The sequence below is a fragment of the Labrus mixtus genome, chromosome 6 (assembly GCF_963584025.1).
Source record: "Labrus mixtus chromosome 6, fLabMix1.1, whole genome shotgun sequence".
Classification (NCBI taxonomy): Eukaryota; Metazoa; Chordata; class Actinopteri; order Labriformes; family Labridae; genus Labrus; species Labrus mixtus.
The window spans coordinates 6,561,789-6,585,866 of NC_083617.1; the positions used below are offsets into that span (position 1 = coordinate 6,561,789).

General features: G+C 40.5%; 2 protein-coding genes across 7 annotated transcripts in view; one reads left to right on the plus strand and one right to left on the minus strand.

Moving 5' to 3' along the window:
- mapk8a (mitogen-activated protein kinase 8a) overlaps positions 1–8,022 on the minus strand; it is a 17,557-nt gene extending 9,535 nt beyond the window's left edge. For 3 of the 6 annotated variants that reach the window (XM_061039694.1, XM_061039693.1, XM_061039698.1), the window contains exons 1-6: positions 7,832–8,022; positions 2,697–2,863; positions 2,427–2,556; positions 2,042–2,100; positions 1,785–1,923; positions 1–41 (exon numbers count right to left, since the gene is read on the minus strand). The exon at positions 1–41 is cut by the window's left edge and continues 125 nt beyond it. In XM_061039694.1, coding sequence (XP_060895677.1) covers positions 1–41; positions 1,785–1,923; positions 2,042–2,100; positions 2,427–2,556; positions 2,697–2,863; positions 7,832–7,867 — 572 coding nt within the window. In that variant the 5' untranslated portion in view covers positions 7,868–8,022. Of the gene's footprint in view, positions 42–1,784; positions 1,924–2,041; positions 2,101–2,426; positions 2,557–2,696; positions 2,864–3,093; positions 3,456–6,294; positions 6,497–7,683; positions 7,805–7,831 lie in introns of those variants that run through there. The other 3 variants (XM_061039697.1, XM_061039695.1, XM_061039696.1) reach the window with 3 other exon arrangements.
- A 211-nt stretch (positions 8,023–8,233) lies between these two features.
- ptpn20 (protein tyrosine phosphatase non-receptor type 20) overlaps positions 8,234–24,078 on the plus strand; it is a 36,308-nt gene continuing 20,463 nt past the window's right edge. Inside the window, exons 1-25 of the mRNA XM_061039699.1 lie at positions 8,234–8,385; positions 11,112–11,259; positions 11,480–11,643; positions 12,476–12,541; positions 12,651–12,830; positions 12,955–13,030; positions 14,842–14,922; positions 15,057–15,132; positions 15,376–15,529; positions 15,700–15,771; positions 15,995–16,169; positions 16,413–16,548; positions 16,824–16,962; positions 17,069–17,221; positions 17,361–17,546; positions 17,626–17,788; positions 17,916–18,183; positions 18,296–18,375; positions 18,646–18,723; positions 18,812–18,919; positions 20,023–20,139; positions 20,290–20,498; positions 20,748–20,849; positions 22,703–22,796; positions 23,351–23,436. Coding sequence (XP_060895682.1) covers positions 11,136–11,259; positions 11,480–11,643; positions 12,476–12,541; positions 12,651–12,830; positions 12,955–13,030; positions 14,842–14,922; positions 15,057–15,132; positions 15,376–15,529; positions 15,700–15,771; positions 15,995–16,169; positions 16,413–16,548; positions 16,824–16,962; positions 17,069–17,221; positions 17,361–17,546; positions 17,626–17,788; positions 17,916–18,183; positions 18,296–18,375; positions 18,646–18,723; positions 18,812–18,919; positions 20,023–20,139; positions 20,290–20,498; positions 20,748–20,849; positions 22,703–22,796; positions 23,351–23,436 — 3,087 coding nt within the window. The 5' untranslated portion in view covers positions 8,234–8,385; positions 11,112–11,135. The remainder of the gene's footprint in view (positions 8,386–11,111; positions 11,260–11,479; positions 11,644–12,475; positions 12,542–12,650; positions 12,831–12,954; positions 13,031–14,841; positions 14,923–15,056; positions 15,133–15,375; positions 15,530–15,699; positions 15,772–15,994; positions 16,170–16,412; positions 16,549–16,823; positions 16,963–17,068; positions 17,222–17,360; positions 17,547–17,625; positions 17,789–17,915; positions 18,184–18,295; positions 18,376–18,645; positions 18,724–18,811; positions 18,920–20,022; positions 20,140–20,289; positions 20,499–20,747; positions 20,850–22,702; positions 22,797–23,350; positions 23,437–24,078) is intronic.

Consider the following 24,078-nt stretch of genomic DNA (forward strand, 5'->3'; position numbering starts at 1 on the left):
GTGCAGTCTGACTTGACGACAATGTTACTGGGCTTTAGGTCCTGCAGGGGAAACACCAAAATGTAACATTAACTCCATGAAAGATAAGCTCTTGATCAAGTATGAAAAAAAATGGTTTGAAAACGTTTCTGTCCAAGCCAAAACTAAGGACATATGTACAGATCAAAAATTATTTTATGCCCGAGTTAGAAGTAACGTGTTGTTTATCTAGAAGCCAAAGATCCTTGGTTGCACAGTTAAGATCTGGTATTCTCCCTCTGGCCATTGAGGTTGGTCAATTCAAAAATATTCCAGTAGAAAACAGACTTTTTGCGATGTGTGATTTGGACGAAGTTGAAACGGAGTCCCACTTCTTTCTGCATTGTATAGAATATGATGATTTAAGAGACTTATTGTTTCATGAAGTAGCTCGTCAAAAACCTGAAATATTGGGGCGGACAGATGTGCAGAAACTGGAATGGCCGTTTAAGTTTGATGTCTTTAAACTTGCTAATTTTGTCTCAAAAGCTTGGAAAAGACGACGGGATATTCTGTTTAATTAGTCTGACTTGCTTTTGCTTTCTCTTTTTGTTTCTTGACTATGAATATAGTTTACCTAGTGCACTCCGAACCTGGAACGTTTTAATTTATGGTGTCATGTAAGCCCATGAGGGCTGGGCACATGAATGTATGTATGACACAATAATAAAATAAAACAACTTGTAATTGTTCTATATCAATTTGTCTATAAGAAACAATGACTTCGTAAAGAAGAGTATGCAAATGAACATCTTTTAATAAAGTGGAGAGAAGACAGTACATATTTAAACAGCAGGATTTGTCAAATGCATTATTCATAACTTTCCTTTTGAAGGTTGTGTTGAGAGTGTTGTTTTTATGATTCACATGACAAAACACATCATCCATCATGACTTCAGTCCTGCTGGTAGCCGGCAGGTTCCCCCTCCTGCTGCACCTATTTCTTTCTTTGTCTATGTAACGTTTCCCTGCAGTACAACTTGCTTACTAAGGTGATTTGTTTGCTACTAGCAAATGTGATTCAAGGCTGCAGATTGCAGATGAATCAAGCGGTAGCATTTCAGAATATTGATTTTTTTTTTTATTTCGTAGGTTTAAAAAAATCTATAAATCAGGATTAGGGTTTTGACGAGGATGTATCGCCTCCTTGAAAGAACGTTGTTTTACTTTGAAAACAAAAAAGGGGTTATTCATATTTTGTTTAAAAAACTAATTCCAGTCTGCATTGACCTATTTATTCATATTATTAGTTTTTTATTAAAGATGAGGTGCAATTAAAAATCAAAGTTCCTGCATACAGTTTACACCTGCTTATTATTGATCTTTATGGGGAAATTATACTTTCACATTCTCTATCCGATCCATAGAAGTCCGAGGTCTGTACTGGCTCAAACAAGAGCCAGGAAAGATGCTAGAAAATCAATGTTCTGCTAAGTTTTACAACAACATAAAATGAAACAATGGGGCGCTGATGGCCTAGGGGGTTAGATCCCTGAAAACAGTTGATGTTTTATTGGGCTAACATTTGAGTATCTGGTGGATAAATCGACCGGCTTTATTTAAGATACCAGATTTACATTTAATGACGCAATGGAGGCTTTTCTGATAACGCCGCCACGATATTTTCAGGCGGATTTTGTTGGCCCTTAAAGGACTTGATTCATCATCTAACAGTGTGCTGGTTGACCCCCTGCCCCTCACACTACTGTGTGAAGTATCCCTGCAGATTTCACACGTCCTCTTAATGACTGTGGCCCGATGCTCACCCTGTGAATGATGCCGGCTGCGTGGAGGTGTTTGATACCACACAGCATCTGATAGAGCAGATAGGACAGCCTCTCGTGGTCCAACTCCATCTGAATGACCTGGCACAGGTTGGCATCCATCAGCTCCATCACCAAGTATCTGACGGAGCAGGAAACGGTTGAAAAAGTGGGTGAGAAGCACTAAACGAAACAGACAAAAGGAGCTTATTTTTTTTTATTTACACATTAAAAAAAACTGTCAGCAACTAGTTACTTACACATCTTGGAAATCTTCTAATGATTTCTGTGGTGTGAACACATTTAATAGGCCGATAATCTGTGGGTATAAGTTACAAGAATCAGAAAAACGTCATCTTTATTTCACAACAAATCAAGTTACAAACATATTTAAGAACACAAAAGACATTAACATACGTACATTATTAGTTTGGATATAGTTTATCATCTGCACTCGGGCAAAAGTTTAAAGACAACACACGGCTTAGTGCAACTTAAACACAATAAAAACAAACCTAACACACAGACAGGCAGCCCTATAAAAACATGAAATAAAGAGATTCACTGTACTCAAAATAAATCAAAATAAAATGTATACATAATTTCACATCACTGACATGTGAGAGGTTTTGTCAGTGTACTTACATTTTTGTGATTTACACATTTCATTAGGACTAGCTCTCTGAACGCCCTCTTGGCGTGGGTTTGATTTTGGAACGGCCGGCTCAGCTTCTTGATGGCAACATTTCGTTCAAGGATTTGGTCGTAGGCAGAGCTGAGAAACAAAGATGGCGAAAAAAAAACAATCAAGAAACGGTCACAAATGAAGCAAATTCAACATTGACATTGGCATTTCGAAAAAATTTGCTAAGTAGGACTTATTTCACTAAGTGTGGATGAGGTTCAAACACTCACCAGACGATGCCCTGTGCTCCGGAGCCGATGGGTCTTAGATTCTGGTATCGCTTTAGGACTGTGAACGTCGAGTCCCCAACATCCAGGCTGTAGAACTCTCTTTCCCTCTTGTTTTTGTTCATGGTTAAATCTTCAAATACTGCTCTCTGTGCATCCAAAAATGTCCTCTGGGGAAAAAAACAAAGACGGGCAGACGTTTAAATATTTTGTAGCTCTCCACTTCAGTACAATAGCCGCAGAGCAGCAAAAATAAATAAATAAAATTAGGAAGTCAAATGAAAAATCCCCGCTCCGGAGACAACAGATTAGGAGAGAGGAAGAGAAGAGAAGACAGTGCTGAATTTCACACTCAAGGCGAGCACTGCAGCTCCTTATCTCAGCAACTCAGCAAACGCACCAGGATGGAAGATTTGACATCATCAGCAGTGGTGGCACAAAACAGCAGGCAACGGGGGAAGGTCTACTCCATCATATGAAACACGACCCTCAAGAGCGACTCTGTCACACTGGAAAACCTAGCTCGGTGCTAATTCCTGAGCGTCTGGACCCCAGCCCAGTTCTACGGGCAGGTCTTCCACAGGCACATGTTAACTGGGTCAAGTTGCACCATGGAGGCAGTGAGCCCAGATAAGACACACCGCTGAGAAGCCAATTTGCGGGGCATGATGTCCCCAAACATGTTCCATTTTTCATTCAAACAAAAAAAAGCGAGAATCTAAAAAAAAGGAGAAAGCTCTAGCATCCTTTCCCTTTTCCTTCAGGGCTTATGTAAGCGACGTAATCGCCCTCCCCGCTCTTACTGTCTCCCGACACACACTCCATATGAGGGATGTAATTGCCAGAATCAAATGAGTCAGCTCTCCTTCTGTTCCTCCAACGTCACATAGACGTCCGTAACGCCCGCCTCCCTCACAACATGAAAATAGACATGTTGCTTTTTTTTTAAATTTTTTTTTTTTACATTTCAGACAGGAAGGCAATTAGGATTGTCTGACTTATGGATGCTTGGATGATGTTCAGTCAGTGTGCAGTTCTGCAAGTTATGTGCTCGGTTATGCTGGGTATACAGTCATCTCCTGCTCTGCTGTAGGGTCATTATTTTATAATGATGGTCTATTCATGTGGATGATTCAGGTCAGGTCAGTGCAGAGAGAGAGAATCTCCACCTGATTAGCAGCATGATATCTTTTAGTTACACTGTGTAGATGTTACCATCCCTGCTGTCTAATAACCAGGACTGATGCTGCATCGACAGATTCCTCTGAAATCTATTATTCACCATTAGGATGCAGTTGTGTGTCAGCTGCAGGATTTACAAGCAGTGCAGCAGCTACATCAGTATAGTCTCAAGCTGCACCCAAGAGGTCTGGACCTCCTGCATGGATTTGGACGCAGGGAGCTGCGATACACTTCAGGGGCCCTCGTGCGTCCTGCAGGAAGCAGAAGCGCAGCAGAAAGGGTCATTCCCACAGTGCAGCGCCTTCTAATGACTTCACCTCTGCTTTCTCTCAACACGCTGCTTCAGCCTAAAGATTTAATTAGTGGCTTCTAAGGCCATTACTTATAAGGCAATTAGCATCCCGGCAATGCTGGTTAACTTCTATTGTACTAAAAATAACACAACTTCTAACAAAGTTACTGCATTGATTTGACTTCCAATTGATTCTATTGATAATAGAGAGCATGCAAATGAACAGTTTCAGAACAGAGCATGAATCTGATTACCGTTGAGTTCATAGCCTTGGCAAATGTTCAACTCTTGACCCTTATTTGGGCCTTTACATTTATGATTTAATCAAAAGATACTGATGTCATAAAATGACACTACAGATAAAGAGATATGGGTAAAGAATACACACAAGAAAACCAGTACACACATTTTATAATCCAATAAAAAACAGTCTAAGGACCCAGATTAGAGCAGCTGTGGTTTGCTGGTATCCAGGTGCAGATTTCTTATCATATCTTCACATTAACACACATTGAAACTATGTATGACACGTAATGTAACAAGAATAAAATATCTTTAAAATGGAAATAACATGTCACGTTCTCCCAGTTTATGTTCAACATGCACCTTCAGATGAAAACAGAAAGAAAATATCGACCAGAGATACATAATAATGATATTCCACCTTAAAATGAAACACCTTTCATCTCATTTGAAGCTCATGAATGTCTCAATGTGACCAATCCCAAATCTGACAAAACCTTTTTCCCCTCAATCGACAGTCAAGCTGGTGGTTAACCAAACTTAAACAAAATATCTCTCAATCAGAATCAGAAATACTTTATTAATCCCAGGTGGAAAATGTGACATATTCGCTTCATTTAACACAGTAAGGTGCAGCTTCCCTGACTATGACTCTACATATGACCACGCAAATCTAAGTGAAAAACTACTAACACACACACACACACATAATTAAAATGGCAGATCATATTAATCCAAAATATAAAAGCACATTTTTGTTTGCATGCATCTATTGCAGCAGATGAGAAAATAAAGACCTTTCATACACACATCAGTTATATGATGAATAAGACACCTTCACATATCATCATCATGTGTGCTCCTGTGTGCACCCAATCAAAAGCTTTTTTCTTCCTATCCACACATGCAAACTGGTCGATCATGTTTATAAAATAACTAAAAATACCACCAAAAATAATATGGCACGGTGATGCTTTCTTGTCTGATACACAGCATACCATAACATAACCCCACATTAAAACAAGAAATACATGCATAGATCTGCAATACATGATTATACTATTCCTGCAGGCTTAAGTCGAAAGTCATCTTTTCACCCAACAGAAAATGGGAAAATAATAGAAATTTAGGCCATAAACTATTTTATAATAATCTGTTTTTACTGATGTGATACCGTGTTTCACATATTATTCTCATGTAGCTCTGCTGCTGTGCACCCAACCCAGATCTACCAACAACCTTCTCTCCAATGCAAACTGTCAGCAGGGCGTAAAAAAAAAAAAAAAAAAAAAAAGACACAGAAACAGAAATCTTCGCTACACCTCTCATGCACGGATTGAGGAGGACGACTATCGATCGGCACGTTATTTATTTTCATTGGATGTCAGCGTGTTAACCTTGGACACACGACCCTCCCCTCCCCTTCCCTCCCCTCCCCTCGTCTTGTCCGGTGGACTGGAGAGAGGAGGTTAGCTGGCAGGTGAATGACAGTGGAGAAACAAAAGAGCCGTGCATGGTAAAAAAAACAAAAAAAAAACGCAGAAGCCTGAAAAAGCCGGATCGGGCTCAGGAGACATTGTAGCAGCGATACTGACAGGCAGCCATAATCATGATATGACGGGGCCTGCTTTTTTTTTGAGGCACAGTACGCATTTTCCAACTGCAGCCTGTACACGAACTGCTGCGTATTAATGGACGCCTCACATTGTAGCGACATGAAAAAGGGAGCACTTGTGGTAAGTAAGTGAAGCTGCAATGTTACACCCTGAAACAACAACCACCAACGTCGGTAGAGCAGCATGCACACACGGCGGCTTCGACCCTCCCCCCACGGCCAAACAATAAAGCACGTCTGAGGAGCAGAGGTGCGAATCCTCATCTTACCTCTGTCGTTGTATCAAAGTATCGATCTCCCCGCGGTCCGATCGACGGTAGAAGCGTTCCCGAGCAGCGGACTATTTGTTTACGCCGCCGGTTACGGGTGATTTATTCCGTTGTGCGGCTTAAAAATACATGACCTCACCAAATTCACTTGCCTACGTTTCCATCTGCCTGCTACTGACAGGCCAGGACGCGCAGTGCGCACGGGGCATGCGTCCCAGCAGCGCGTCACTCATCCACAGAGACACACCCACTGCCGCCTCCTCCATCCATCCTTCCTTACTTCCTTCCGCCTATCTATCCATGTATCTATCTATCTGTTAATAAACACATTGTATCCATGTGTATCTCCACTTCTAAACACGCTTTGGGAGCTGACAAAGGCCTAAACAATTTCAGTAAAGGAATACTTTATGAAAATGGCATTTTATGTCAAGGTGTATGAAATGCTTGTTTTTCTGTTGACATTTTGATTGCTTAAAACAAAATTGCCAGGCTGCAGGGCTTATTCTTTATAGATCACTGAACACACAGGTTTAAAAAAAAAAAACAACAAACCTCACATTTTGATGTCGCTAAAGATAAAATGCCAATTCTGGTGCTCATGTCCCCAAGTGACTGTCCTTACTGCAGAACCCTGCACAGAGAGGACACATGTTGGAGAACACTAATGCAAGCAAAATAGAGAAGTAGCACATGTACATTTGGCTATTTTTTATTCTTATTTTTATCTGTCTTCCTGTTGAGTTTAAATTTAGGCTGAAAAATCCATTACAATCAGTACTTAAATATAATTTATTCTTGAAAGTATTATACTATGATTATGCAGCCCATGGTCTACATCTAAATTGACTTTTTTTTGGCAGAGAGAATGTCATGTTTTCACCGCAGTAAAACTCTAAGATAGCCTTATACTTGTTTTATTTACTGTGCAGACAAGAGACATTACATAACAGTTCTCCCTGTTTGCACAGTTCTGTGGATTGGCTCAAATGGGTGTAGGCCTCATAGCCTATCAAAGTCTACAGATAAAATAGTGATGCTGCAATAATTATTTAGGGCCTGTTAACTATTAATGAATTGAAGGCTATAATGTGCATGATTAAACAGTGTCACCATGCCATGTTTATTCTGTCACACAATAGATCTCTGCATATTAAACTGCGGGATAATTCGGGGACTATGCCATGCTCCGGCTCTGCAGAAGTCCATAGTGTACTACAGTAGTTAGGGTACCATCTAGAGTTCATCCATCAGTTCCCTATATGATACGCTACAACAACGGAAGCCTGCACGCAGCCTCTGCGAAAGGCATGTGACTGAAGAAAGGGCATTCGGTAAAATCACGTTAACTTATCGCTGAGTAGTTTCAAATTCTCCCCTGCAACCCACCTGACATGCCTGGATGTTTGTTATTTCTCCTCGTCCCTGCGCAGATACTCCGCGGCCTGCAGAGACAAGCTGCGCGCCAAACACCCGGCATGGATAAGCGTCCCCGCACCGACTCCCGCAGCGAAACGAGGCTACTACGGTTTCTTACCCCTTGTTCGAAGAGAGCCCGCAGTGTTATGATCATCGTGAGGGAGCAGCCCGACAGCAGCAGCAGCAGCAGGCTACAATCCACTCCTCTGGCCGAGGTCGTTCGTCCTTCCCAGGCTTCTGTGTAGCGCACCTACCACCACCACCACCACCACCACCACCGGGGATCCACCGCACCTTTGGGCGTCAGACGGATTAGTTAAATCGGTGTAGCTGATCTCACGCAAACCCGCTATTGGTGGTTCTGACCTGTCGCTGTCAAACTGCGAGGCTAATCCAATTAAGCGTTTAGAGGCGACCAGCTAAGAATAGCGCCAATTACAGCAAAAAGTTTCAGATCCTTCAGCGTGCTGCTCGGTCGTAATAGAGCGAATGAATGGGGCACCATGTACAGTTCATGTCATTGATGAATTACCTGCCGGAGAGGAGCAGCTTTTACCGAGAGGACGTCAAAATCAGCAATGCGATGATCACAAGGATTGTTTTGGATCCGTGGTGGGAACACTGAGGATCATACAGAGGATCACTGCTGACACAGGATACATATGATACCAGGTAATATTCTCTACCGTCTTCCTGCTGCCTACCACACTGCTGGTTGACACTTTGAGGAGGTGGTGGGTGTCTCCATGTTTAGGTGTCTTCCATCAGTTTGCAAGATGAATTCTCTTCAGGCAACACACCGAGATTCAAATCCACAGGACTGAATTTATCTGTAAGAGTCTGAAAAATGCAAAATATTGCCTCCATATTCAGGCCTGTGTTGACAAAAAAAAAAAATCAGGTTGCTTAAATGTGTAATGAAGAGCCTGATAATGCTGCAACTACATAAATTAGCCTGGCTTTAATGCTCCCCACTATCATATATGAACATTGGATTTTATCTTACAGATGCTTTGCAAGAGACAAAATCCTCCACAAGCACATTGTACTAAATCCCTCAAAATAAAGTGCACCTTCTCTGTTGTCTGTGTGTACATCATGTGGTGTCTGCTAATGGTGTTTGTCTCTAACAGGATAATAAGGCAGCTTGCCGACTGCTTTCTTTGAAACCGTGAGAGACGCTGCATTTTAGTCCGAATATAACGAGCAACTAGCGGGCGAAAGAGGCTTTTCCATAGGGAGCTATAGAGGAGGAAAACATGCATAGAGCGGCAACTGGTGTGTAAAATGGGCAGAGTATTTACAGGATAAAGGTAATTGCAAGTGTTTTTTTTTTATGTCGTTTGTATGCTTTGTAATTCCACCTTAATCATGGCTTTTTTTGAAGGTTGTGATTTGCTGATTGCAGCGCTCACAGTCACATGTTTGTTGTGAGAGAAAGCAGGACAAACTAGACTTCACTACACATCCTAATGTAGTGGTCGAGGTGTTATTTGCCAAGGGATTCGGGCTTCATGTGGTAGTCTGCTGTCAGGAAGCATCCAGGATTCTGTGTTGGTTCCAGCAGCAGTGTGTGACTTTACAGCACTCCTGGAGTACCTTTACACCTGTAGACAGAGCACTCTGAGGGGGGAGCAGCTGCTGAAGTTTTGCACAAAAGTCGATGGATGGAAACACCTGGCAGGGAACCCTGTACTTTCTTGTCTGATCCCGTCTGTGGCATGAGAGAAAAGAGTGTGCAGGGACTCAGCAGGATGAGTCTACATTATCATAATTATCTAATCACTGATTTGAAAAAAAAAAAGGTTGTGTGCAGTTCTAGTAAAGCTCATGACCGCTCACTTTTATTGGTATTTCTGGTTTCTTGCAGCACACTTCACACATCCCTCGCGTTCATGCAGACAGTCTGGTGTCACAAGCCGAGGGATAAGTTCAGTTTGAGCAAAGGATTTAACCAGGGCTGAAGTAAGTTAATTGGGTTGGTTTGTATCAGTGGAAACAACGTTAAGTAAACAATGTTGTTGACTGTTTGGACCCTGTTTAATTAATGCTCTGCTACGATCAAATACAAACACAGTCAGGGAAATTAAAAAAGTCTTAAAGGTGTTTTTTTTTTACAGTCTCAGGCATGTCAAAGAAACAAATTGTGATTTTGTGTGGAGACAAAAGTTAACACAGTTTTCACTCTCAGTGTTGTAATGAGAGTGATCACATCTTTAAGTGCAGTGATTTCTTTGATTTAAAAAAAAATATATATGAACGTGTTGCAGTTATTTCCGCCCTTTAAATCGGACACTAACTGAAATACTAAGCTGGTTTCTACAGTAATCTTCCAGAGTTAAAGGATTTAGGGTAAATTCTGAGTTGATTTTCCTTTTAAATAAAAGATTCATCTGCAGAAAACTGGGGTTTGAAGCTTTCTCAGAACATGTTGATTTCATCAGGACACGATAGTGTGAACCGAGTAGTTTTAGCAGAGGTGTTTAAATAGAAAAAAGTAGGCAAATAAAACTTGATTTAAGAGATAAAACCTAAGAAATTATGGTAAAAGTATGCAAAAAAAATGCAAAAACAGCACTCAGATAAGAAAGCCTGCCTTTAAAGGCTGCAATTAACCATTCACTTCGTTATCATTTAATGTGGTAGTTATTTTTATAATTAGTCATTAACATTTCTTGAAGCCTCAAGTGATGATGATTTTGCTCCTTTTTTTTTTAAACAAACAACCCAAATAAACTTTAATTATGACATGGCAAAAGCATCAACTCTTAACATTTAAAAAGCTGGATATGTTTTATGTTAATTGCTAATAATAGCACAATGATTCATCAGTTACCAACATTTTTGCAGATCAATTTCATGTTGATTGATTCATGATTCATTTTGGAGATCTTGTATTGCACTCCCTGTCTCACGGGTTTCTTTTGGCGCTCCACACTCTCCACTCTCTACAGCCTAATACCTACACAACATGTCACAACAAACTCATGGGATCATGACACAGTCGATTTTGAGCTTTCCGGGAGATGCCCTCTGGTCAGAAGAAAGCTTATTAGCTAACCGGACGGGCACAGAGTGAGAGGCAGTGAGACTAATGGACTACCATGATCTTATCGAAAGAAAGGTTTCTTTTTCTTTCTGCGAAGGGTCTCAGGGATGTAAAGATGGGGTGGAGAAGGTGACGAGAGGATCACAAATCTGATACTCAGAAAAGAAGAATGGCTAAATATGGAATTGTTTTCAGCAGCGTTGATAGACGTCGATTACACTCCTGCAGATTCCTGAGGAATTACACATCTGCTCAGAATATCACCTGAAACAAAGGCTCCAAAAAAAGTGATGTTTTGTTGTTTGTGCATGTGTTTGTTTTATATGTGCCGTTATGTGTGTGTCCTCAGGTGCATGCTGGGAATGTGTGCAGGATGAGCAGCACATTTGTAACATTAGCTGAAGTGTTGGAGGCTCGAGGGGGCCCTCTGCTGGAGGAGGAGGTCTGGTCCCTGCTGCTGGCCACTGCAGAGTCTTTAGTGGATGTCTCTTATAAGGGTAAAGCACTTCAGACAGTAGCACACGTACATCACATCTAAGAGTTACCGCTGAACCACGACTCTACTGCGATGTGAATGTAACACACACACACACACACACACTTGAATGTGTCCTCCAGTGTTTTGGGTTTGACTCTGTGTGACTCTCTCCCAGAGCTGGAACATGAGCATCATGTTCATAGCTTGTGGATTTTTCTACTTCTTTTTTTTTTTTTCAGGTCAGAACAATATGTGTAATATAATAAGCCCCACCTCCCTGCTGCTGTCAGCCACTGGCACTTTAGCATTTAAGAGCTGCGGCCTATCAGACGAGGTTTCCACCTTCACCGCTCCGGAGATGCTGCAGGGCCGCGCCAGCTCAACCAAACCGGCCATGGAGAGGGTCAGTGCACACACACACACACACACACACACACATATCATCAGTTTATGGCAGAATTTTCTCTGCAGAATCAGCTTCTTTTCTTTTTTTTTTTTACTGGTGAATTTTGTGGTTAAATCTGCACTGACTTTGATTGTGTGTCGTTTTTACATGGAGTGTAACATCTCAGGATGTCAGGAGTTGAAGGACAAGTGAAGTGTGAGCACACCATCTAGTGGCTGAGCGGAGGAACTTCAGCTCTCATTGCTGCAATTTTTGAATCCTTATGTCTTTAACATTGGGAATAAAGACTCCTCAAACAATAACAAGAGTGCTTGCATACACAGAAAATTGTGTTTGCTTGTCTCACATATAGTATCTAGAAGTAGAAGTAGTATACCATGACAAATGTCTTTAAACAGGTGGACAGATGAGTCCGATATACTGCAGTCTATTCAGTAAGGTTAAATCAAACTTTAGTTATATGTTCGGACATTTAGAGGATAATTGGTGGAACAGTCATTATGTTTCATTTTCTTTGTCTTTTCTTGATAGCTGGATCATCTGGTCAGTTCAAACTATTCCTTTCACTTTGTTTGATTGATAGTTCTCTAGTTGAATCACAAGATGTTGCTTTTTGACCTTTGAACTTGTGCCAAACTTTATCCCCAACATCCCTCACTTTGCCTTAAAGTGCCAAACACACACTCCTCCTCTCATCACTTCTTTGAGTTATAGTGAAGGTTTCAATATTACCATAGAAACACAACATAAAAGAACAGATTTGTTTTTAGTAATTTTAGTATTTTTTTTCACCTGTCCTGTGATTAACTTCTGTATTTGATTGCAACAGATGCTGGTGTATTCACTGGGTATGACTCTCTACTGGTCAGTTGATTTTCACCTACCTCAAAATCAGGTGAGAACCTCTGACACACAACTCTCTTTTATCTTTCTTTTTGATTTTTTAAATCAACGTCACACAACCCCGTTAACACGATATCGTCCCGCTGTCTCCCCCCTCTCAGCCGGTCCAGTTGAGTGACCACCTGAACAGCCTCCTCCTCAGCATGTGTGAGGATCTGTCCCACCGCAGGATCAATCTCAACTCCATCCTGGAAGCCTGCGAGTCTCAGCACAAAGCCTCCATCCTGCCTCCGCCTGCCAAAGTCATCAGACAGCTGGTGGAGGAGGTTTTCCATGAATCTGTGAGTCTGTCTGTGAGCGTCCAGCTCCCCTGTGGATCATTGAGGATGTGTTTAGATTTAGAGCAGCGCTGTGACTTAATCTAAAGAATCTGTTTTTTAATAGAAGTGGTTTCTTTTCCTCCAGATGGACCATGGCTCTCTCCCTGACAGTAACGTCCCTTTGAGCGGCAGGAGTCAGATGATCAGAGAGAGACTTCATGGTGAGCATGTCAGACCTTTGATATTTAGTTTTATCTGACTTCATTTTTGATTGATAGTGAAAATGTGTGTGGGAAATGTTGTTGTGTGACAGTCGTTCTCTTAATGATCTGCTCAATCTAAATACTTAATAAACTTCATGAAATGCCTCAATATGTCTTTAAATACGGAGGCTCTTAGTGGAAATGTATCCAATCATTTTATTTAACTCTGATGTCCGTAGTAGGGAGTACATTTCCGTTGTTTTTTCTTGAGATCTCAACTTATTTATCTCATTATCTCTGGATTATAACATTGGTTTTCTTGTGATAACGGGTAAATTTCAGCCATTATGTCGATATATCATGAAATACAGTCGAAATCAAAGGAAAAACCAGCGTAGTTATAAAAAGATAACTTGATAAAGAAGTCAAGATCTTTAAAAAACATCCAAACTTTACTTTACTTGTTTTCACAGGAAAACATAGTGAAATAAAATGTATCAATGTTTGTCCTCATAGGGCTTCCGTACCTCAAACATCTGCTGTTTAGCCTTTACAAAACCAGTCTTAATCTGAAATAAAATTGCTGCTTGATTAATTGTTACACTCATGGACGGGGAATCTGCACCACGACTTTATGAAGTTAAATCTTCTTATTGATAAATAAAGTGCTTGTTTAGCAGATTTTTTTCTACCTGACTAGTGACACACTGAAAGAGAAGTCATGTCAATTTATGATGCAAAAAATATATTTTTGTATGCTGCAAATTTTGGGAGATAGTCGACATAAAGTTCTTACAAACTGCTCTCATGCGGTAGACTATCTCAGCTCTGCTGTCCAAAGAAAAAAAGTCGAGTGATGTCATTAAAAATGAGTAGTGTGAGCAGTTTGAAATGAAAGGCCCACCATTAATAAAGACACAAACGCCTAATCAGCATGATTTTAATGTAAAGTGTCTGGACTTGAAAAGTGATGGTAGCACCTTCTTCCACCCCTTGACAGAAAACACTTCTGAAAAGACAGTTATTAGTTATTTTAAACAGTCAGCAATAACTGGTAATTTACATGCGATTGTGAATATTCAACAAATGTTTACAATGTTATAAATGACTGTTTGATGCGATTGGCTGTCTGTTTTCAGTTTGTGAGCTTGTTGCCCACGAGCAGGCTTTGTGTCCGTTCATTTTAGTACTTTATTGTACAAGGGTGAAAGTTTTTTGATTGTAGATGTTGATGCTTGCTCTCAAACTGTCTTAAAAGTAAATCCAAAAAAAAACACGCTCACCTTAGTAACTTATGTGGGTGCTGAATCCTCAACCAAAAAAAGTATTGAAAGTATCAGGACAGCACAACAAAATCTTAAACTTCCACTTTTTTCCATTGCCGCAGACTGTAGACGCAGCCGTCTTCAGCGGCTTCAGGCAAACAGACTCAGACTGTCTTTCAATATGAATAATGAGGGAACATCAGGTCAGAAAGTGCAGGAATAACTGAGTCTGAGTTTGATCAAAGTGGCAAAATAATATGAAACAATTTAGACATCATAAACACGATTTGACCCCTTGAGAAATTGTGGCCTTCATATTTTCAGAAAGTGGTTGCAGTCGTTGCTCTTATAACTGACGACAGGTCAACAGGATTAAAATCTTAACCTTAAGCAAGCAGAGGATTAGGCTCGTGTGAGAGCCAATCACCAGAGTGTGGATGCTCTCGGCTAAACCCTCCGCTAGCTAGACTCAGTTCTGTTCAAACATCTCAGTGCGTCCGATGAGCAAAGAGACAGCGGGAATCAGACATTGGTGTGATCTGTCCTCTCTTTCCTGGTGTACAGGAAAGAGGGGGCCTCTGTCCGACTTCAGTGAAGGAAGCGCTGAGGGGAGGAGATACTCAACGGACTCTGACTCAAAGTCAGGTACGCATGTGAGGCGAACACCGACGACAACTAGAACCACTTTCTTGTACCCCTGGCGACACATTTTTATATAGCTCATAATGTGTGTGCAGGTGGTTATATGTGCATGTGCTCATTTTATGTCTGTTTTTAAGGGAGTTTACATCAGAGACCTTGGAGACAAAGACCAAGGAGTTCTACCACGCCGCTGTACCAATCTTCTTTAGACAGGTGTGTACTTTAAACACACACACATACACACCAATATTGTAGTAATAGGAAGATTCTTTAAGCGTGTAAAAAGGACCTGTGCGTGCATGTCCACATAAATAAACCTCCCTCATTGTCCGTCCTGACTTTGAGGGGACACGACATTGTCCCAGAGTTTGACTTTTCTAACTTGCCTGAACAACTATTACACAATCCATCCTTCCCCACTTCTCTCTCTCTCTCTCTCTCTCTCTGTCCCCTCAGACTCCCTCGTGGGGTTCGTCACAGGGACAGCAACTGCAGTTGGCTTGGCGGGAGCCCCCACCACAACATTTCTCCAAAGACGCCGGGCAGATCTCAGAGTCCCTCCATCACCTTCAGTGAGTCCTCGCTCAGCCTGAGCCAGAGGAAAGCCAAGGTAAGAGCGAACAGGACCTGACCTAAAAAGTTATTGCAGTGCGAGTTTTTCTTCTTGCGGGGATCGTTGACTTTAAATTTTTCAGAGCGGACAGCAGAGCATTTAAAAAAACAAAAAGATTTTCAGCTGTGTCGCGGCTTACAGATGTTATATTTTTTTTTTGTTGTCAGGCTTTGGGTCCTGAGTTCGCCAGGATGCCAGATGAACAACAAATAGTCCTCGAGCTTCCCGGATCTATCGTGGTAAAATCTTCATCTCTTTCGGCTTTCTGCTTCTGGTTGATGTTTTATTTAAATTCCAGTTTTTTTCACTCTATTTGAATTTGTCTTTTCTTGCATGATAAACTATGTCTGTCTGTAAAATTCCCATGTACAGTACTCATGTACATGTATGTGAGCATGTCAGTTGTTTTTTTTTATGTGTGTCTGTGCTTTTTTTTTGTGTGTATGTGTCTGTCCACAACAGTCCAAAAAGGGCCGTTCTTGCTCGTCTCAGAGAGAAGTGACTGTGGTGCTGCCAAACGGACAGTATGTGGTGGTTCGCTGTGACATTAAGTCCAAAGCACGAGATGTGTTTGACATGGTGGTGGCTCATGCAAACTTGGTGGAGCACTTCTACTTTGGTCTTGCCTTTATAGATGGTACGAGGACAAATGACATGTGACTCATTTATTTGAATGCACATCAGACATTCAAATTAAAACATTTTTATGTAAAAATATAAAATCCTGATTGCAATATTATTCCCTGAAAAAATGGCTTGAGGGGGATAATATTGTGTTTGTTATAATACTTCAAATATAAATAATATTTTACACTTAAATAAAAACTTCATGGCTTTTATATTGTTGTAGTCATACAGGATTTTCTTTGTCGCGTTGCAGATGATGAATATTTCTTTTTGGACCATGACACAAAAATCTCCAAAGTTGCACCTGACAGCTGGAAAAAAGGGCAGATATCCTCCTTTTTGGTGTTTCTTCGGGTTAAATTTTTCGTTGATGATATCGCCTTCATCTTGTAAGTACAGCGCTGTTGTTCTGACTACATTACTTAAAAAAAAAAAAAAAAAGAAGGAATATAGGCATGGCCAAGATAGCATACTGCATGGTGTACTTTTTTTGAATGTTAGACAGGATACAACAATCTGCTTAGAAAAACTCATCTTGCTTTAAAAAATGTTGAACCTTTATTGTGCTATCTGAAAAAAGTGTTCTTTTCATGTATTTGAAGTTACATTTCATTGATAAAAATAATTATGTTAAAATCATTTTGCTGCTTTTTATTCATCTTAGGCACAAGCTGACCCGTCATCAGTACTACCTACAGCTGCGTAAGGATATCCTGGAGGACAGGCTGTACTGTAATGAGGAGACGAGCTTGTTTCTGGTTGCTCTTGCTCTGCAGGCTGAGTTTGGTGACTACATGCCAGAGGTAAAGGAGGACAACAAAAAAAAAACACCTACATGTATGTCTTTAAATGCCAGAAACATCTTTCTGCGTGTGTCACAGCTGCACTTTTGTGTTTTCTTTTTTTTAGCTGTATGGAAAGAACTATTACCAGCCAGAGCATTATGTGTCTAAGAGGATGCTGGAGAAGCTGGCCCTGCCTAATATCAAGGAGGAGTTACCAAGACTGCATTCAAGTCACGCACAGATGCTCCCTGAAGAAGCTGAAACCGAATATCTAAAGGTATGTCAGCTCTGTATGCACTGGTTTTTGATGATTTTTTTTTCACTTTTCAGTTTCAATAAATGACTAGAGTTGTTTTACGCCTAAGCCCTCTCATGCAAATACACAGACAGGATTTGAAAGAATTTTCAACCCTCAGATTGCCCAGCAGTTACCGGAGTACGGGGTTATGTTCCACCGTGTGGGGAGAGAGAAAAGGCCGGTGATGGGAGAGTTAGTTTTGGGAGTCTGTTCCAAAGGAATCATAGTGTACGAGATGAAGAACCACCTCCGCGCCGTCACCAGACGCTTCCTCTGGAGGGAAACTGACTCCATATCAACTGGGGTAAAAATAAGAGCCATCCTGTACAGCTTTTCTGTTATGAAGCTCAGCTTATGTATGATGACTTGTGTCCTTCTTTCAGCGACGTAAACTGATTATAGAGTGCGGCGGACCCAGCGGGAGAAAGCACAGTTTTGTAACAGAGAGCTCAAAAATAGCACAGTACCTCCTGAACCTCTGCTCGGCACAGCACAAGTTTCACAGTGAGATGACGTCGCGACAACTGAACCACACCTTGATACCAGGTCGGAACATTTCAGTGATTGTGTGGAGTGCTTTGGCTTTGTCCGTACCGTTACACATAAAGGAAACACTGCTCACAAAGGTTATGGCTAAATATAAATAACCCCTGATTCTCCTCTGTTCCTCCAGATGAAAACATGGAGAAGTACCTGTCCGTCTACCAGAGTCGTAACTTGAACCTGAAGCGGATGTCGTGCTCAGAGGGCATGCTGAACCATGTCGGTGTAACACCTGGTCAGCCGGACTCTATCTCAAAGTCATGTGATGACCTAACAGCTAAGCTGGAGGCTCGGCTGCGCCAGCAGAGAGAGATGAGGAGGGAGATGAGCCGAGAGCTGAACAAGGAGCTCCTTGACTCAGGAGAGCAGAGGGACACGAGAGAGCCACAGTGCTGGAGGTAGCCCTACAAATAAAAATACCTTTTCATATATATGTATTTTTTACGGAAACATATTACCGTCCAAAATAAAGAAAGCAGACGTTTAATGAAGTGTTCATGTGTGTTGCAGCACTCAAGAGCAGATTCCCAGAGGGATGTCCAGTGTGTCACTACAGAAGCAGGACTCCGACGCGTCTTCCTCCATAAGAGGTGAATTCCTCAATTTTTGTGAATATTTAAAAAGAGGTGACAGAAAAGATAAAAAAACAACTTTAAGCTTGAGCATCTTAAAAGCCTTAGGTGTCCTTACGCTGATGTTGTGTGAACTTTAGTGGAGGGATTAGCATAATTTTTGTAAAAGATTTTCCTCATTATCTTGACTTTCACCTGCACCCGTGAATCTTAACATTATGACATTAAAAAAGAAAAGAATGCATTTTTAGTAGTCTATATACTATCTGTAAAACATGTGCTTTTCAGTTGAAACACCGACCAGGACCCCACCTGAGAGAGAGATAGTCTGTGTCAGCCTGAAAAAAGATGCCAAACTTGGCTTTGGTGAGTTTATTAAGCACAGAATGAACTTTAATCTAGATGTAAAATCAATGAACAGAGTGACTTCACTTCCTCTCTGTTCCCGTTTCAGGATTTGTGATTGTAGGTGAGGACAATACAGGTAAACTCGACCTTGGGATCTTCATTGCTTCGATTGTGCCTGACGGGCCCGCGGACAAAGATGGACGAATAAAACCAGGTAGCCTATGACGCACCAACTGTTGACCAAAATCACAGAGCAAACATTTTCTCTTCTATCACGCTCAGAGTAGGAAGCTCAAATGCTGTTATAATGTCACACTGCTGTGTTTGAGGGTTTATACATGTAGAAAACCTGACAAATTATTTAAATGCTTCTATATTTTAAAGCAATAATTAGATAGTGACCATTTAAAATCCTGAAGGACAGCAGGTTTTAACTTAAAACAATGTATTTGATGACCTTTCAGTTATGCTACATCAGACCAGAGCTAACTTAATCCTAACTTAAGTTACAGCTAGCTCACATCAACTTCTAAAAGTGTTGTTACGACAGTAGTTTAGCGTTGAACAGCTTACAATCAGTCAAAAGCTAATGTTAGCGTGTTTAAAAATCCTAGCTAATAATACTGTTTTAAAGGAATTTAATAACTTCTAACGTTAAGTTTGGAAAGTTTTTAGTTATGAAAGGATAAACAGGCATCAACAACAGCTTTCTATTCAAACCCTTCCTTACAAACATTACTGTGAGATATTACACTAAGATGAAATACATTCAGAAGGTTATAATACTGTAACCACTTAGCTAACATTTACAGTAGCTTAATATGTGACTGACTGCTAACATTAACTTAAGAAAGTGTTATAAAACAGTAGGAGTGGCAACATATCAAGACAGTAGCTTAGCATTGAACCTTTACATGACAATATTACTGTTAGAAATTATGCCTTTTCCTATAGTATCATATAAAACAAGCAGAAGCTAATGCTAGCATTCAGCACTTTCTAGCTGAAGGTAAGCTGGATGTGTGGCTGAAAGCTAACGCTGTCGTCCTTAAGGTAGCCAATTGGTTGTCGAATTTCTTTATTTAACCTGTAATAAGACCGTCCTCAGGATTTTTCACTATCCAGTCTTCAGTCTTTCAATTTTATATCAATCAGGAAAAATTAAGGTAAAATCTTTAAAGAAAAATAGTTGCTGCAAGAAGATATTTTGGTTCCAGGAGTGGGGAGAACTTGCATGTAGTCACAAAGCTGGCCTACTTTTTAGAAACAAAATCTGGCTGCACATGACAACCTATAACAAGGACTTTGTTGTTGTAGGTGGACGTCTCATTTCACTCAACAAAACAAGTCTGGAAGGAGTGACGTTCAGTGACGCTGCTGCTATCCTACAGAGCAGCCCTGAAGAGGTGGAGCTCATTGTGTCCCAGCCTAAACGTGAGACCTGCTTAGTGCTTTTTATTCTGCCTTGTTCTACTCCATACAGTCATGCTACTATTAATAAAACAATGTCAAACCATTAGTTGGGATCACATTAAACTATTAGTACACCAATGCATTTCTCTCCCCTGGTTGTTTTCCTATCAGAGTCTCTGAAGGACAGTAAGAGCTCCTTGAGTCAAAGCACTCTGGGGTTAGCATTGGAGAGGGGCTTTGGGTCACAGACCACCCTGAGCGGCACCGAGTACCGTCCTGCCATGGAGGAGCTGGAGGAGGCCATCACTCTGTCCAGTCTGGCAACCCCGAAACAAAACAGGAGGCTTCACATTCCTGTTGTCAGAATTCATGATGCCCAGGTTAGACTAAGTGCTCTGCTAACAGCGGCTACAGATAAGTGACTTTGTTTCCATGGCAACTGAGTTGTCAAGTGGAGGTCAAAGCTGATAAAAAAAAAAAAAAAGTTTAACTGCTGCCAATTGTTAAACGGATTAAGCGCTTTGATTAATGTGTTAAAAACTCGCCTGCATGAGACGTGTCCTGGAAATATTGTCTTCACCTTTATTTAAATAAAAGTTTTTTTTTGTTTTTTTGTGGCTCTTTTTCAGGACGTATGTTCCAGGTCTCCCTCTATCCTTAGTCTGAAAACTGGGGAGCGGTTTGTGGTGGAGCTGAAGAAAAGTGGTGGCAGTCTTGGCATGAGTGTTGCTGTAAGTAACAATTAATACACTCATCACCTGTTTAAAAAAACCCCAAAAAACTAAACATATATGTGCAAATTAATCATTTTTTTGCTATATTTGGACTAATAAGGACACGCTTATTTTATCCAACCTCCATCAAACCTTAAATCACATTTCTGCAGTAGCAGGCTATCTGAACATTTGACTTTTTTTTATGTGGTTAGAATTATTTTAAGTTTCCGGAGTTGTATGACGTCAGAGCAATAGTATATCTATTAGACAGCATAAGAGAAATTCAGTAGTCTACAACCCCCAAAAAATGTCTTACCTCAAATTTTTTTTTTTTGTTGAAATCTTCGGCCTTTGTGAAGTGATTATGAGGAAGGGAGAGAATCCTACTGAGCATGTGCAGAGTAACTGTCATTAATCCAGCAGGTTTCATAGTGAGGCCTTTTTCAAACCGCTCCCTACACACTCACACTCTGTTACTGAGTGAACTCTGTCTGACGTCACGCCCACAGCTGAATGACGTTCCCCTCCTAACGATGGAGGGTTGAAATAAAGCAGCGAGCTTTGGGACAAACTCCCCTCGCTCCCACGGAAAAAGGAACTTTATATAACCATGATAAGTCAGATTTAAATAATGAGCTGTACACATAAATAATGTTGGGCAAGCTCATTCAAATCAGAACACAAAATGAGAAAAACTCCTTTATATTATGATTATTATTACATCTTATCGTTTCAATGTTATGTTTATAAGAGGATTAGTTTTTGTAAGTCCTTCTTTCTATAAAACACTTATCAGTCAAATAAACACACATACTGTTTTCAAGACTAGAAAATCATTATTTAGGTCCTGGTTTTTATGTTAACTTTTTTTAATTTCTTACATCTGTTTGTTCATACAATTTTGTCTTATGTAAAGAAGTTTAAGTTTGTGCAGGGCACGGGGGATAACGCAGAACTTTTATGTATGGAGTGCCCCCATGACAAACACTAAAAGGTGTTACACCTGTTCAGTAAGCCGGCGTTCGTGCAGACTCACTATCGGAGGGTTTACCTACCTACTCTCACTCAACCCTCAGAGGTTTTGGACGGCACTCAATGTGGCTGACCCTACACGTGGATGGTGTGAGAGTGTGTAGGGAGAAGGTGTATGGTTTTAGACAGGCTCAGTGTGTTACCGCGGTCTCTACTACATTAAGCTAAAACTCTTACAGTCCTATATATAGCAGTCTCTTAAAATCCTACTGTCAAGACTCAGTTCACGCTTTCATTTAGAGGGGTTTGATAAAATAAGATTTACATGTTCCGAAACCTTTTTTTTTTTTTTGAAAAAATAAACATTATAACCTTGAAAAAAAAGAGGACTCTGCCTACGTTCACTGGCACCTCACTGTATTTCTTTTGTTAGCTTTGTTGCTCTACAGGAGTTTACATTAGTTCTACTTATCATCCCCACTTCCTCTATGACTGAAGAAGTTCAAACAGAGAAGCTGAAGGACCATTACTGTGCCCAGGCATACGGCCTTGTGCCTGATGCCCTGTTGACATACACACGGGAAATTGTGCCAAGGACTTAGTGACTTTGTTCTTGAAGTGCGAGATCAGCTCAGGCGAACCGATTTATAGGGCCTTCACGCAAAGGCCAAAAGGTAACAATCAATTAGGCGAGTTGGATGTCTACACCCTGAGTCAGAGTACGTTTTAAATGCCTGCTGTGACAGTGATGATCTGGAAGCTAGCGCTGGTACAGTCTCACCATCAACTTGACAAAATATGTTTAATCTTTTGTATGTTTGTTTTTTTTTTTGTTTGTTTTTTTTAATATGTACAAAAAGATAAATGTCTTCTTTGTTATTTTCTTTATTTCAAAGGGAGGAATAACCACCAACGTGCGATACGGAGGTATTTACATCAAGAGTCTGGTGCCTGGAGGAGCTACAGAGCAAGATGGACGAATACAGATCGGTAATTTTTTTGTTTTCATTTCAATATTTGATCATGTGTAAAGATGCAGCACAGGCCAACATCTTTTTTTTCCACTCTTTAATTTAAAAGGATCACAGTGTTATTTGACTTTGAATGACTATTCTCATAATCAAAGGGTACGATAAAAACCCTGAGCAATATCTACCACATCTGTCACAGACCCCAGAGATTTTTCAATTCCCAAATTCTGAATTTGAAATAACTTGAAAGTGGATTTAGAGTAATGCAGTGGACCTTTTAGATTAAAGCTCTTTAGAGAAGTTGTTCTTGAGGCTTTTCATTGTTATAGTCTTTTCTTTTTTTTTGTCAGTCATTTATGTTTTTTTGGCACGCCATTTCTGCCACTGCGCTGTGTCTGCTTCATTCATTGCTTCAGTGAGCAGGAAAGATTTTTAGATTTGTTGACAAGACCATCAAACGCACACACACAACAACACACACAAGTACACACACACACACACACACACACACACTAAACGTTTATGTGTTACTGTTGCTAATGATGATGAGATTTGCGTTTGTGCATATGACAGGTGACAGACTGCTGGAGGTTGACGGGTCCAACCTAAGGGGCGTGACTCACCAACAAGCTGTCGAGTGCCTGAAGAGGACTGGGGAGGTAAACACGCACACACACACACACGCACACACACACACACACACACACACACACACACACACACACACACACACACACACACACACACACACACACACACACACACACACACACACATGCATGTATGCACACATGCAACTATGCACTTGCAATAAACAAATACAACATCTCTTGTGATATAATTGCATAAAAAGTAGTGCATTCAAAAAATAAACAACAACGTTATTTAACCAGGTGCTAAGAAGAATCGTGTAAATAAAAAAACAATAAACAAACAAAAACAAAATATAAAAGAAAAACAAAGACTGATAGAATGTGTGCTGCATATGATTATAACTTTGAAGAGTTGTAGAATATAAATATTATATGGAATATAAATACAGTATTGTATAAATATGATTTTTGTCTTCAATATTGCACATTGTCAAAATATAAAGGAAATGAAGCTAGCTTGATGTCCAGCGTTGCAATGTTTGAGTCCTGCATCCAGGTCGTATGTGCTGTCCTCATTCTTTATTTCCTTCAAACATGATTACAATTTTGCTCTTTTCTTTGTCTAATGTACCTCAAATGAAACCATTAAGTGGTTAAAGATTCAAAACCCCCTCATTTGAGTTGTTTTGTAATTGACTATTCAACTTT